This window comes from Stegastes partitus, unplaced genomic scaffold (assembly GCF_000690725.1).
Source record: "Stegastes partitus isolate 25-593 unplaced genomic scaffold, Stegastes_partitus-1.0.2 Scaffold387, whole genome shotgun sequence".
NCBI lineage: Eukaryota > Metazoa > Chordata > Actinopteri > Pomacentridae > Stegastes > Stegastes partitus.
The window spans coordinates 37,655-48,992 of NW_007578118.1; the positions used below are offsets into that span (position 1 = coordinate 37,655).

Here is an 11,338-nt window from a genome sequence, read left to right on the forward strand (position 1 = left end):
TTGCTAGGTACGCAACTGTTGTTGCTATGCTAAGGACCCCGGTTACGTGTTGTCCACAGAAAAGCCGGTTTTGATTTTAGCATTAAATTATGAAAGAAATATAGAAACAAATTTTCGTTGTTTCAAAGTAAGCCACTAAAAACTAACACTTACAAAAAGCTGAATAAATATGTGTGGCAAGGCAAACTTTACGGTGTCTTCTGTTTCTTTTATGTGTTGGCAGTTAAATGTGCTGGCGTTCATCGTATTTGTTGGTAAACCTAAAAAGTAGTTGTTGAACTCTGCCGCTCTACATTAACAATACTGAGTACACTACAAGCTATAACTTGTGAGTTGTAATGTTAAAAGTTTTGCGTTGAAGACCGTTTGCCCCTTGTGTTTGCACATGAGGACTGAAACTACAGCTTGTTCGCCGCGTCGAGACAGAAAACTAACTGATGCTAACAGCACCGAAGTTCAACGTTTGCATCCGCCGCTAGCTTGCTGCCGTCCAGATGAACTCGTATCACGTTTTGGAGCTGGTGGGAGAGGGCTCGTTTGGCCGAGTTCACAAGGGAAGGAAAAGATTCACCGGCCAGGTCAGCTTTTACAGGAGCACAGTTTGGTTAAAGGTTTGTTTAAGCACATAGTTTCACCACCTGACAATCTCTGTCCCTGCAGGTTGTGGCTTTAAAGTTCATGCCAAAGCTTGGCCGGTCTGAAAAGGAGCTACGAAGTCTCAAGAGGGAAATTGACATCATGAGGGATCTTCAACACCCGAATATTGTGCAGCTCTTTGACAGCTTTGAGACTGAAACTGAGGTGTGTCTGTTTAAACACCAAGAATCCTTTGAAATTTAGAAAAGAAAAAGCCAACACTTCTTTTATCTGCCAAACTAAGTATGTTTACATGTGAGTTCAATGTCTTGTATGTGTGTAACAGGTTGTGGTTGTAACTGAGTATGCAGAGGGGCAGCTGTTCCAGATTCTTGAGGATGATGGGAGCTTGCCAGAGAGCCAGGTATTCACTGTCACCACACAGATACACCAGACATTAGTCTTATCACAATTTAACCTGCTTTACATTTGATTCTTCTCTTCTTCTAAGGTCCGTGAGATCGCCTGCCAGCTGGTCTCAGCTCTGTATTATTTACACTCCCACCGCATTCTTCATCGTGACATGAAACCACAAAATATCCTGCTGGGAAAAAGTGGTGTGGTGAAGCTGTGTGACTTTGGGTATGTTGGCACTAATTATTTTACAGAAAATGAAGCTTTAATTGATCATTTTTAAAAGCATAAACTACATGATGCAATCTTGCTGCAGGTTTGCCAGAGCCATGAGTGTCTCCACCTTGGTGCTGACCTCTATCAAGGGAACACCACTGTACATGTCTCCTGAGCTGGTGGAAGAAAAGCCGTATGATCACACTGCTGATCTGTGGTCTCTGGGCTGCATCCTTTATGAACTCCACACGGGGGCGCCGCCGTTCTACACCAACTCCATCTTCCACCTGGTGCAGCTCATTGTTAGGGACCCAGTCAAATGGCCCGAGACTATGAGCGACACCTGCACGGTACTTTACAGCTACGATCTAGTCATGTTGTATCATGTTTAGGTCAAAGCCAACAACAAAGCACAAAGCAAGCTGACTGAACAGTGAAAACTCAAAAGTCTTATTGCTCCATTTGTCAGCCAGGTGGTTTTGAACTGTGCTTGAGGGCTAGACCATTGCAAGACTTTTAAAACATTCTGGGGTTTTAAGTCCACCAATGTACCCACCACCCTAATGAAAAATATTTTTGACCAGATACCAAAATCAAGTTTCTTGTTATTTCTTGGCGGAAGTAACAGCTACAGGCTAAAGGAGTCAATGAAGACATAGCAGTGTTGTTTGATGTCTGACATACAGATTATATCGCTTTACTTGCGCCATCTTTATTAATATTATTATTATTATTGCTATCTAAAATGTCCTTCACAGAGTTTCTTAAAAGGTTTGTTGACCAAAGATCCTCAGAAACGCTTGTCGTGGCCAGACCTTCTTCACCATCCCTTCGTTGCAGATGGTGTTCTAGGTGATGCCTAAAATTCTTGATTTCAGTGTGAAATTTCCACATAAGCATGACAGCGGACTGTTTGAAGTTATGCTTATATCTGATGTTTTCATGTTTTTGTTCCCATAATGATGTGTTCGCAGTGCTGTCAGACACAAGTCTTTTCAGCCCTCTGACAGTCACACCCAGCCCAGACGTGCTGGCGCAAAAACTCAAGCAAGTGGCAGAAAAGTCCGCGTTGACTTCTGAAGGGAGCAGATTACTGCGAAGGGCCAGGGAACAGAGGGAGAACGGTAACCAAAGGAAACCTTCAGGCACTGACGCTACCAAAGTGAGTCATCGATTGATTTTTTTTTTTTTTTGTAAAAATGTGTTGCGTGGAAAGTCATGAAGGAGATTTAACATTTTCTTTGTGCAATAAAAATAGAAGAAGGATGGAGCGGGGAATGAAAGGGTCACCTCTACGACTGCAGCAGCGTCCCCTAGAGTGAGAACCCCCAGCAGCATTTCAAAGCCCTCCTCCAGTCATGTCTCTGTTATGTCAGGTCCAATGAACGCCAGCCACAGCCTGAACCGAAAGATTCAAGCATGCTCAACCCCAAAACACAGGTGTTTATGGAAGCTCAGTGTAAATATACAATACATTACCCAACACAGACTGAGGTATGTGTTCACACTTATGGGCATTTTCTCTGCAGGAGTCAAATCAGTATAGACTACGAACAGGAATTCCCATCTGTGGAGGTGCGGAGATGCAATAAGGTCAGTCAGACCCCAGTGCATAGGCATGTCAATAACTACTGCTTTTTCTAGTGATACAAAGAAACAGTTAATTTAGAAAATGTTTATATATTCTCTGCTTTTGTATTAAAAGTGTTTAAAATCCTAAAGGAGATGTACCAAAGAATGTCCATTATTTTTCATGCTTTCAGGATGATGATGACAGTCAGGAGTTTTGGCAGAATCTGGTCCAACAATCAGATCCAAGCAGTCAGCAGAAAGAACAGTTAAACTATAGCGTCATTATACCTCAACTTAAATCCAAGATCCTGGAATTTAAAGCTCAGGTAATTAGGTGCAATTTTTCATGGATTCTTCCTCAAAACAATTTTGCACTTACTCTTTTTTTTTTTTTTTTGACCAGCTAACAGATGGCACTGTCAAAGAAATGCAGCAGATTCACCAACCACTGAAGCTCCTGCATAATCTCATACTGATGCCTGACCTCGAGAAGTCGTACAACATCACCCGTGAACTCGGACTACCCCGTGTCCTCTTTGACCTGATACACGATACTGTAGAAAACTCAGATTTAATCAAGGTTATTGTTCGGGAACGGAAGACTATTCAACAATGCATTACTTCTGCAGCAGCGTCCCTGACTTTTCTGTACTTTTTCTCCTGCTCAGCAACAGTGCACCGTGCCTGCCCTTGGAGAAATGATTACAGTGCTCATGACCTACTGGGAGAAGCACTGTGACTGGGTGGAAGAGGAACACAGGTTTGATCAGCCTTTTTTTTTTCTTGTACGTGCAGGCAGACTGTCACACATCACAGTCAGTCAGATATTGCAGCTCATCATCTCCTCTCATACTTTAGACTGAAAGAGTTCACCAAGCCCTTCAACACAATCCTTAGTCAACCAAATCTCAATCCGTTGGCAGTAAGTACCCACTGAACCTAAAAACCTTCAACCATGTTCCTATGCTTCACCTGCTATATGTTTTGTCTCTCTGGGAAATATTTTTTTTGCTCTACAATAAGCTGGACTGCTCTGTGACACAGTTCATTTTCTTTCTTAGCCTCTGGCTGCCTCAGTTTTATCTCTCTTCACACAACATGATGTTGATGTTGAAGTTGATATGAAGAATCTGACTTCCGTGCTGAAAAATCTGGTCTTGGAGCCATTTGAGGTACTGAGACTGTAAATATTAGGCAATGATTTGATTGATTTTCATCAAAGTTTTGAGTGATTTGTAATCATATGAGCTGTTTTTCTGCCTTTCCAGCCTCAGGTTTCCCTCCCCTCTGGTTGGGGACTCTGTGATGGCCTCTTTTCTTTGCTGCTCTACGCACTCTCAGAGGTTAGACAGCAACCACAGTGTGACTAAACATTTGCTTGAATGGATTTCAAAGACAGACCTCTACCTAATACCTGTGCTCTGACTGTTTCTTCTTTAACAGCATGAAAACAGCCCTATGTCTTCCAGTTTGAATCCAGTTATGTTTCAGGATCTGTGGAAAGAGATCGGTACTTCATTAGCAAATACAACTCCAGATCTTGACTTTTGTTCACGAAATGGTAAATATCTGCTTCTTATGAATCCTGCTCTATTAAAATAACACCTTTACTTAATAAAATAAGTTTGTTTTTTTAATTTTAGGGCTGCATTCCTTTCTGTCCGCTGTGCTGTTTGTCGTCACCAAGGATCCATCCTCATGCATTCCTCTGTTTTCTGAGAATGGATCTACATGTGTGTACACTCTTGGCCTGCTGCTGGGCACTGACTGGTTAGTGTTCAGATGTCTTAATTAACCGACTGTTTCCTTTGTACCACAAGTCTTAGAACTACACAGCCACAACGCCTGGAGCTAACGGTGGCATCTTTTATACCCTACAGTCTTCATTTGTTTGCCAAAGGCCATCCTGGGAGACCCGAGGAGGATCTGAGTCACTACAGCTTATCTGCATTGAGCTGCCACTTGTTATGTTTTCCGTTTGCTCTGGACCTGCCTTCACACACCATGTCCACAATTCTCCAGCTGTACGACAGCTGTGGTATTGTTGCAAACCTCCTGCAGGTTAGGGCCTTCCTCATGCTCCAATAAAGACCTCGCTGACAAACATAATTCTCTGATGCAACCCAGGATAACTCTTGCACTAGTATGGCATGTAGTACTGTACAGCCTTAATGTGTCTGTACTTTTGGGAGAGCACTGTGTTGTTTTGTTGTCGGCTGTTTGATGTGTGACGAGTTGTCTGTGTGATTATGTTTTTCATGCTTTGGCAGGTAATTCAAACTCTTCCCCCTCCGCTGCTAGAGCTGCCTCTCTCCCTGCTGAGCCGGTTGCTCCTGTGTGATCCGCAGCGCTCTGTTGTGCACCTCAGAAAAGCTGCTTCTGGCTTTTTCTCAGCACCACAGGACGGCCAGCTCGCAGCCGCCGGGCATCACACTCCTCTGACCAGAACTGCCAGCGCTCTGCTCTCTGAGTTGCTGCAGCCAGATGAGCTGTGGGACTCCGCTGTGGAGCTCCTAACTCTGCTGTCCCAAGTCGCCCGTTGTTCCCCTTCGCCTGCCTGCCTTCAGCTTTATGTGGAAGCGTCGGTGCTGCAGCAAGCACTGACTCACTCTAATGACCAGATCAGGGCAGCTACATGCAGACTTTTGGGAAATTTGCACCCATTCAGGCCTCTAACACCAGAAACCCTGCAACTTAACATTTTCAAAGGCATGATAGACTGTCTTCGTGATTCCTTCATGCCTGTCCGGCGGATGGCTTGCATGGCGGTCGGGAACTGGTTGGGTTATATTGCAGAAGGGTTTAAAGTGAGCAGGCCTGATGAACACTGCAGTGACACTACAGGGTGGCGCAAAGAGAAGGAACCGAATAAACCCAGGTGTTTAGATATTGAGGAAGCGTGTGATTTGGAAACAGTAACAGAGCAGACAGTTGACTATGAGGAGGCGAGGGAGTGGACAGAGGCAGCCAGGAGGACGGCGGCCGTCCTGGCAGATCTGATCACTGACCCCGACGCCACTACGCGTCGTCACTGTTGTGCAGCCCTGGGAAACCTGTTAAACGTCGACGGCGCTGTATCCTTGTTGCTGAAGGAAGACGTGCCGGGCGTACTTCTGAGAGCCGCATGCACTGATTCCCACAATGCAGTGAGACAAGCTGCCATATCGACTCTGAGGCTGTACAGCCAGCAGGACGCACTGGGACAGGTAATGGAACCATCAGGTTACAGGAGGGCAGATCACTTTCTGCTTTAAGAATGAGGAACTTTCTATAATTGTTACAAAAGCAAGAAAAAAGCGAAAGCTGTTCACACTTTTCCTTTTAATGCCTTTGAGGCTTTCCTCTTAATTACTGTTAGTTGTACTGCCTTGAGCTTGTTCCTTCCTTTACATAAATGTGTTCCCTGCATATTCTTTCATGGACCAGTAAAATGTTTTTGCCTCAGTGACTTTAAACATGTATAGGAATAATTTTAAGTTAATCCCCCCTTTTTTTTCCCCATTTATTTGAAGGTCCTGATGTCTTTAGATGCCAGTCACAAACTTCTTCAGGCTTCACATCAGGCACCTGCACAATGTGACTATCATCAGCTCATTGAACAGCTGCAAGTGAGTCCAGTTCAGCAGAAGTGAAAGCACATTCAAAGGTTTTCCTTCCTTACTTTATAGTACTTTTTCTTGAATTTAAGAAAAAAGTGTTAAAGAACTACACAGTCATACTCTCTTTATTGTTTTCAGAATAATAAATAATAAGAATAACGCATCAATTTTTACTGTTATAATTTGGTAAGGAAAAAAAATCAGGGGCAATCGAAGTTCCATACAAACGACTGTATTTTCTCTTTTTTTTTTATCAGTTAGGATTTTTATTTATTACATTTCTTACTCTTAATATTATTAAATAGTCGCTACAAGGGCGATACATGGGTAGATGAGTTCACTTTATATTGGAAATATTTTAGTTTTGATACATTTTGGTTGCTTTTTACGCACGTGTAGATTTTTCGGAGAGCGTTTTTCCTTATCCGATACCGGCCATGTGAGGATAGCGGCATATTGTACAGAATTTAGTCATTTGGGGTAAAGTTGCGATTTTGGCCTGTATTTTTTTCTTCTTCTTTTTTTTTTAAATCGACTTGATTTATTGAACTGTCGGGCCACAGCGGGAGGCAAAAGGGGGCATTTTAGGAAGATCGGACGTCAAATCGAAGAGTTAATTCCTTCTTTAATTGTTTGTAATTGCATTTTTAGCCTAATGTCGGCACTGATAATATTATTAAAAGTTGTCAGTCCTCTCTGTAATTGTGTGAGAAGCGTTTGTTCCGACGGGGTTGGATGAAGAAACAAGGAGCGCTTGCGCGTCCATCAGGCCCTGGAGGTCGGAACTTTGCTGTGCGTAAAAAGAAATGATTTATTACATCCAAAATAGAAGAACTGGGTTAAAATCTCAGGCAGTAAATTGTAATTTCGGATTATAACGGTCGGTGCAAGCAAAAAATTATTTTCTGTCAGTTTCTGGAGTCGGAAAAAAGCCCCACACACACAACGGGCCAAGTTAATGACACACTTTATTTTTTTAAAGGAAAAAAAAAAGTCGACATCACACAAAGGAAATATGCGAATATGGTTAAATTACCTTGAAATTACAAAGCGTTCTAATGTGCTTTCAGGACACATTTTTGGTTTTAACATTCGGAGTTGATAGTACACCGCAGGGGGCTCAAACAACATGACATGGATTTATAGGCGAAGACTAAATAAATAGTATAAATAACTGACAATAAATAAATGAGCGCTCGTATTCAGGATTGTCTTAAAATAAATATGCATAGAAAAAAAAACTATCCTTGGTATAGACATGTATAACAGTAACAGTGGTTGTTATTTGCTTCGAATAACAACAGATGAATTGGAAAATTCAGACAGTATCCTCTTACACCAAAGCTAACGCTGCAAAAGCCTCAACAAATAATCTAATGAGATTTTTCTTTTCTCAGTTTAATTTCTAAAAAGAAAATGCTAACACACTCCACTCCCTGAACATATAAAAGTTGTTACAAATTAGTGCAGATCAGCCAGAGGCCTATAAAACTTATTGCCTTAACAAGCAGTTTAGAGAAAGAATCCCCCGACTTATTTCTGAAACCCTACATTTTCTATTCCAGAAAGAGAGAGAGAGTACATTTATGCAAAGGCATGCAGAGGGAGGCTGCTAAAACGCCACTAGTTACAATATTTGTACATATGGAAATCCCATTTTTCACATTAGGAAAACCTGTGTGCCAGTAAAATCCTGTCAAGGACAGAAGAGCTTCAAGTCTCCTGCTATGATTATCTACTGATGTTTGTAGGACTGGAGGATAAATCTTCTATCCTGAGCTGCAAAACAGATTGTATAAATTGCAATATGCAAGAGAAGGAAACTTTACTGCCACCACACACTTCAGAACAGTAAATTAATTCTCTTTTGGTCACACAATGTAGGATATAATTTGGGCATTATTTGCAACCATTGCTTAGAAAAACAACGGTTTGATTTGTTACATTAAAAGGAATGTAAATATCAGAAAAAAAATTAACAAATGTAAATACAAAAGACAGTGGAATGTTTTTAACAAAGCAGGGTAAAATGCTCAAGACATACAAATCCCATTAGATAGTTATTATTTAGGGCTACACTACACCTGAAGTCAGTTGTGTGCTTCTTCAAAAAATAGTAACAATATTAAAATGATTTAAAAAAACAAAAAAAAAAATCGCCAAGTTTTTTCCTTATTTGTAGGCTGTATCAGCGATTCTTTCCGCATTCCTAAAACTCAACACATACTCAACAGCAGTTCTAATATTTTAAAATATTCATACTAATGGAAATATTTGCTGTTGGAGGAAGGGTACAAATTATTCTAGAAAAGCATTAGATTTGAAAGATGTGCACAAACTGAAATGTTGACACCAACAACACATTCGTCTACTCCGACTATTGAAAACGCTGATACAGTTATTGCGAGAAAAAAAAAATTAAAACAGAAGAAAAAAAAAAAGAATTCAATTCTATTGCTGACATCAATTTTAATGTAAGGCTATTAAAAATATAAAACCCGCATTTTGAATAACATCACGTCTTCAGATATTAACCCTATTGTAATTATCACGAGGTGCGAGCTCTATTGAAAATGATTGTCATTTAAAGCATTGCAATGCCACAGTGCAGGCTCAAGTGATTGGACTGCAAAAGCAATGGAAGCATTGGATAGTGTGTTGAGTTCAAATGTAAAAAATAATTCACATTAGCCAAACATGCATTTACCCCCTCGCCATAATAAAAAAAAAAAAAAATTAAACATTCATTTGTGGACAAACCTAAAGACACAAAGAGCTCCACAATTTTCCCTGTTACACTCTGTAAGTGTACTTGCAGCAGTGTGGTGTTATGCTGTTGTGTCCTGCTTGAGCCTTTGGCTACGGGCCTTGTAAACTTCAATCAGCAGGTCTTTAACATACTGGATTTCACGTTCTACGGACTCTGCCTTGTCCCGGAGCTCCCTGTTCCTCCCTTCAAGGCAATGCAGCTGCTCCTCCAAAGAATCTAGCTCCGCCCTTTTTCGCTGGCGATACCTGCGTCAAGTAAAACAAAGATTCAGTGAAGTTGTTTACTTGTGAAATCAACGCTTGCATTTCGTCAGGCAGAAACAAAAACTTACCTGTGAGCGGCAGTTTTGTTTTGGTCTCGCTTCTTTTGTTTGCGTTCTCCGCCTTCAACTGGAATGATGTCCACCTCGTATTTCACAGCACAGTGGTCTTCTTTCAGCCTGCACGCTTGTCGGTGCCCTGAAGATTCCAGGTTCAGACTCTCCCTAGCCATTAAAAGACACTCTGGGCCCTGATCTTCAAGGAAATTACAGTGTAGATCATGCTGAGCAATCTGCAGACCCTCTGATTTCACCTGTTCGTTGATGTTGCCTAAGAAGCTATGATAGGCCTCAGACTGTGGCGTTGTTGGAAGATAACAGCCTTCGCCCTCGGTTTTCCAAGAAACGGTGGCTTTTGTCACCTCCACGCTAGTTTTGATACTGTTGAGCACCTCGTTGTTAGCAGTGCCTCCGCTGACCTCCCTCATGCTATACATCAACAGATCCTCTTTCTTGTGCGGGACATCCAGTGTTCCACCAAAACCAAATCCACCACCAACAACCTTCGCACCACCTATCACATCTTGAGTGAAACAGCAATTTTTCTCGTCTTTGGGTAAAGCGCCACATCGTCTAACCTCGACTGCACTACCCAGGCAGTAACTTTTCCCTAGCAGCTGGTCGTCCTCTACACAGCCATAATTCCCTGTAAGGGTCACAGCGGAGTTACCTGAGTTACTTCCTTTGGAACTCAACAAACTGTTGTCATAGCCTTCACTGAACCTCACACCGTCAGGAACTCTTTTCCTACCACACCCACTGGGGCGACTGCAGCTGTACGGGGCGTGTCTTGGAATTTTGGATCGCCCAATGGGCCCGCCACAGATGCTCAGCAGGTCCAGTTCACCGGTTGCCAGGGTAACAAGAAGTGGGCTGGTTTCCGATTGGTTCGATGTCGAGTATGATGCATATGGCAGCTGGCTGAATGGCTGAGGACCCGCTGGCAGTGGACCCCTGTCGCATTTTCCCAGCCTCGGCCCTTTCTCTGGCAGTGGTTCAGACAGGAAGTAGTCCTCTAGTTGTGCGAGTTCCTCTTGCAGCAGAGAGGTCATGACCTCCAAGTCAGAGGGCACCTGGATATCATTCTGAAGAGGTGAAGGGGGAAGGGAGGCATTGGTGGAGGAGGGAGGGGAAGGAGGGTTTGGGAGGTACGAGGAGAAATCCACTTCTTCCGTCATCCAGTCAGTGAGACCATCACCTATTGAGGAGCGGCATTCGTTATAAGCTGTTCGGTGGAGGGAAATAATATTACAGCTAAAAAAAATAAAATAAAAAAATAACGTTCATGCAAAAATAAAAACGTCACTTATCCAGCAGTGCACGTAAAGCATAATCTGATCGACATTAGCCATTGCAAAGCAAAACATTTTTAAACATAAAGTTGCAGCTTATCGATATAATAGACGTAGCTAGTTTATTACTTACTGTTCAAGAAGGACGAATGTGCTGCAGTGCCGAGCCCACCTGAAATGGGGAAAAATATAAAAAAGCGTACTCGCTGCAACTCACCAATTAAGTGCTGACTCTCCTCTGACACCTCCCCCCTGCACCCCTGTGATTGGCTGTGGTTAGCCTGTGGGTGAGAGAGAGCGAGGGGGTCTGCCGGGCAGACACGAAGAGTCTTCCAAACAGGAGCTGATGTTGCCATCATTTTGTCTGTTGGTGCTTTGATTCAGTCCAAGTCCAAGCATATGCTGAGAGCAAGCAAGGTCTGACAGATGGGCCACAGAGAGCAGGGCTGGGTGAGCATAATGAAACCTGGAGGGTAAACAGAGAGACAGATCAGTGTGTGACTGAAAACATCCCGCTCATTCAGTCGACTGATGGAATCAGGAATATCAGGCGCTGCTGCCCTCAGCAAGTTTCGCGACA

The 11,338-nt window shown here is 42.6% G+C and overlaps 2 protein-coding genes across 2 annotated transcripts; one reads left to right on the plus strand and one right to left on the minus strand.

The window, feature by feature from the left end:
• The first annotated feature begins 494 nt into the window (after positions 1 to 494).
• stk36 (serine/threonine kinase 36 (fused homolog, Drosophila)) lies at positions 495 to 7,074 on the plus strand. Its single transcript, XM_008285126.1, has 20 exons — positions 495 to 578; positions 661 to 801; positions 923 to 1,000; positions 1,088 to 1,218; positions 1,307 to 1,556; positions 1,965 to 2,058; positions 2,181 to 2,368; positions 2,465 to 2,646; positions 2,736 to 2,799; positions 2,970 to 3,104; positions 3,182 to 3,358; positions 3,447 to 3,538; positions 3,637 to 3,700; positions 3,840 to 3,950; positions 4,047 to 4,121; positions 4,222 to 4,339; positions 4,422 to 4,548; positions 4,659 to 4,839; positions 5,049 to 5,984; positions 6,291 to 7,074. The coding sequence occupies exons 1-20, from the start codon at positions 495 to 497 to the stop codon at positions 6,408 to 6,410; spliced, it is 3,348 nt and encodes a 1,115-aa protein (XP_008283348.1). The 3' UTR covers positions 6,411 to 7,074.
• A 2,104-nt stretch (positions 7,075 to 9,178) lies between these two features.
• On the minus strand, positions 9,179 to 11,117 carry atf5a (activating transcription factor 5a). Its single transcript, XM_008285087.1, has 3 exons — positions 10,976 to 11,117; positions 9,479 to 10,664; positions 9,179 to 9,392 (listed from the first exon to the last, which is right to left on the minus strand). Exons 1-3 carry the CDS (start codon positions 11,115 to 11,117, stop codon positions 9,206 to 9,208), a joined length of 1,515 nt encoding a protein of 504 aa, XP_008283309.1. The 3' UTR covers positions 9,179 to 9,205.
• Positions 11,118 to 11,338: the final 221 nt, after the last annotated feature.

What these genes read in the sequence shown, in the direction of transcription:
- stk36 (XM_008285126.1), top strand. Translation starts at nt 495, where the DNA reads ATGAACTCGTATCACGTTTTGGAGCTGGTGGGAGAGGGCTCGTTTGGC. An exon ending in TCCTGGAATTTAAAGCTCAG is followed by an intron (nt 3,105 to 3,181) that starts GTAATTAGGTGC and finishes TTTTTTGACCAG; the next exon opens with CTAACAGATGGCACTGTCAA. An exon ending in CTGCTGCTGGGCACTGACTG is followed by an intron (nt 4,549 to 4,658) that starts GTTAGTGTTCAG and finishes TATACCCTACAG; the next exon opens with TCTTCATTTGTTTGCCAAAG.
- atf5a (XM_008285087.1), bottom strand. Translation starts at nt 11,117, where the DNA reads ATGATGGCAACATCAGCTCCTGTTTGGAAGACTCTTCGTGTCTGCCCG. An exon ending in GGAGAGTCAGCACTTAATTG is followed by an intron (nt 10,665 to 10,975) that starts GTGAGTTGCAGC and finishes GCTCCTCAATAG; the next exon opens with GTGATGGTCTCACTGACTGG. An exon ending in AACAAAACTGCCGCTCACAG is followed by an intron (nt 9,393 to 9,478) that starts GTAAGTTTTTGT and finishes TACTTGACGCAG; the next exon opens with GTATCGCCAGCGAAAAAGGG.